The 3,030-nt window shown below is 46.9% G+C and overlaps 1 protein-coding gene across 1 annotated transcript in view; it reads right to left on the bottom strand.

Annotated features, from left to right (window-relative positions):
- Window positions 1–2,453, bottom strand: part of Wfdc8 (WAP four-disulfide core domain 8) — an 8,413-nt gene extending 5,960 nt beyond the window's left edge. Inside the window, exons 1-3 of the mRNA XM_013352072.1 lie at window positions 2,449–2,453; window positions 2,253–2,362; window positions 934–1,074 (exon numbers count right to left, since the gene is read on the bottom strand). Coding sequence (XP_013207526.1) covers window positions 934–1,074; window positions 2,253–2,362; window positions 2,449–2,453 — 256 coding nt within the window. The remainder of the gene's footprint in view (window positions 1–933; window positions 1,075–2,252; window positions 2,363–2,448) is intronic.
- Window positions 2,454–3,030: the final 577 nt, after the last annotated feature.

The following is a 3,030-nucleotide window of genomic DNA, read 5'->3' as shown; positions in this document are numbered from 1 at the left end:
GAATGAACCCATCTTTGGACAATATCTGATGTAAGGCTAACCCTCACTTCTCTAGCCCTCTGTGAACCACCCAATCCAAGCCCAAATCCTCTGATGGAGTCAAACAGATCTTTACTGAGACAGATGCCTCATGACTCTATGACAAACATGCTCCATGACGGTCATGAGCAATAAACACAACTTTTTCAGCAAGTGTATTCATGGCAGTCTTAGGCCAAAAAAAAAAAAAAAAAGGCAAAATCTCATAAGGCTTTGAGTTAACAGAGAGCGTGGGTTATTAAACACTTCCACCCAGCAGTGCACAGGTCCCCTCTCTTCATGTTCCCTGTGTAATTTCAATTTTGAGATATGGAGAGGCAATATTATCTTTATATATATGTGTGTGTGTGTATATATATATACATATATGTGTGTGTATATGTATGTACATACATACATATGTTCACTTATTTTTCCCTTTTGAGACAAAGTCTCTCTGTGTAGACCAGACTGTTGTGTAATTCAAAGAGCTCCACCTGCCTTTGCCTCCCAAGTGCTCAAATTAAAGGCATGTGTCACCACACCTGGCTCCTATCTTAATATATCAATGAGATCTTTGTAAAATTATGGAATGAATGAATGAGTCTCTGGGTTGATGGATGCTTCATTTCTCAAACAGCAATTAGCATGAAGTTTGACTTTTTACAAACAATAGCTTTAACGCATGGTGGACATAGAAAAGACACTAGTTATGGGTGAATGATTGAGGGTCCTACAAAAGAAGTCTAGCATCAGTACTAATGACTTGGTAACCACTACACCTGGACGCCTGACTTGTACTTAAATGCAGAGAGTTAAATTACAGAATGAGAAAGGCTTAAACACTGGCGTATGGTCCTGCCATCTGAAAGGATTGTTTGGCTATTTTTTTGCCTCCCGCCTGGATGCCAGTACCTTCATAAGGATCTATGCATAAATTCCCACAGGAGAAAGGACAACACTTGAAATGTGCCTCACAGCTGAAGTCTGTCATGCATGGGTTTGGAACCCTATTTCCGCATTGCAACCGCTTGCTGGGGCACTTGCCCACTTTCTCTGCAAGACAGAAAGACCCAGGTTCACATCCTTGAACACTATGGCTCCTTTCCTCCACGGCAAAGGGAGCTGTGAAGATCTCAGCCCTTTGTCATCTACCCCGACCCTCAGTTCTTCCCTTGCTGTACTCAGGCACAGCTGTCTCCCCACCCTTGGTTCCTTCCAGTGGAGCTGAATCAGGAGTTTGTGCTCGAGTAACTGGAGAAAGCCATCTTGGAGTCCAAGGCATGTAACTAGGTGGAGACAAAGCCATCTGTCGTAAATGAATGAGTTACTGCCTTGTGACCTGATGATGTTAATGCTTGTGTCCCCTGCCTCCAGCGCCACAGTCTGCAGGGGAGGTTGCTCAGAGGACGCACTGCATGGTGGAAAGAGGAGCCTTGCCTTTGGACGTTCTTCCCCTTTCGTCAGCTAGTCGTTCTGAGCTCCCCTTCCTCCCTGGATGGCTCTTCTGAGTCACTCACCTTGTGTGCACGCACCCAAGGGCTCTTGCACATGTCCTGGTCTCAGTGGTCTCTTCAACTTCCTGAACTCTCTCTGGCTTAGCATGTCCATTCTCCTGGTCTGACTGGTTCTGGCATCTTCCCCCAGGCCCACTCTCTATTCTGAACTGAAGACCCGTGTTTCCAGTCATCTGAGGAAAAGCTACTCAAGTGGTTCTCAAGAGCCATTCGCTTCCATGTGTGTACACAGAACCAGTGTTTGGCGGGTTTAAAGAGCACCCTGCACTCTGTTTCCTGGCTTGACCTTCAACACATGAACAACTCAGTTGTAAAACACAAATACTCTCCCAAACCCCAGATTCTGATCCATTTAGGATTTGGGCCAATTCTGTTTCTTAAATCTCTTCCCACCCCCACCCCCTCTCTCTTTGTTGCCCCTTCCTCAGAGTGACACCTGGCCTCCTGCCATGGTTCACCTCCACTATTAAGATGACATCCTCTGTGGCCCTCTCTTTTCAGACTCATGCCTAATGAATAATTAAGTTTTGAAAACTCGATGACACATACTGAGGAAAGCTAGGGAAATAATTTGGGGTAAACAGATGCAGGAAGCCATAGAGTGGTAAACAGAGGTAGCTCTCTGCACCCTGAATCCAACCATTGTCAACCAAGGCCAGCCTTTGCCTCATTCCAGCCCTCATTCCCCGAGAGCGCTTCCCAGGAAGAAGCACACACGTTTGATTTTGGCAGTGTACGATGCGGAAGTCTGCTCCAAGAAGAGGAAGAGAAGCAACACAAGAGCTCCACTCCTCCAGAAGCTGCTGGAGCCATGGAGGGGAAGATGCCTGTGTAAGCAAAGAACAGGGGCCTGAGTTAGGCACATCTGGAGGGAAGCGCAGGCCATGCAGAGAGGGTTCCCAGCCCCACTTACTTCATGGATGAGAAAACAGAGCCAGAAGCGAGGAGGGGTCTGTTGGAGGGTAGCGAGGGAGACAGGCCTGGGACAGTCACCTCAGGATCCTCTGTGGCACCCCATACTTGGCCACAAGGCTGCAGCTGGCCCTTTTGGTCACTTTCCCACTGTCTCGCTCCTGGGTAACAGGTCACGCTTGAATCATCACAGAGCTTTATTTGGAATCGTTGCCAGGTGGCTTTCCTATGCTCATGTCTGAAGCAACTTCAGACACATTTCAGGGCCTTTGCTTTGTTCCACTGATGACATGAATAGAGAGCATGAGGTTGTCTGGAGACCTGGGCAGGCAGTAGAGCATCCTGGTGCCTCTGAACAGCACAGGGACATGTACATAAACACGCACGCAGATACACATGCATAGATTAAACACACACATATACACAGACACATGTCCCAAATGACATTGGGTTAACAAAGAGATTCTTCTCATCCTTTCTAGCTCCATACAACTCTGGGATCTTATGATTCATCTAGACAATTTGACAAGCAGACAGTCCCCCTTCGAAGCTCCAGTTTCATCATGCTTCTTCATGTCTCATA

This window comes from Microtus ochrogaster, linkage group LG8 (assembly GCF_000317375.1).
Source record: "Microtus ochrogaster isolate Prairie Vole_2 linkage group LG8, MicOch1.0, whole genome shotgun sequence".
Lineage (NCBI taxonomy): Eukaryota > Metazoa > Chordata > Mammalia > Rodentia > Cricetidae > Microtus > Microtus ochrogaster.
Note: the sequence above shows the minus strand (reverse complement) of the source record. Positions and strands in the feature narration are given on the sequence as shown.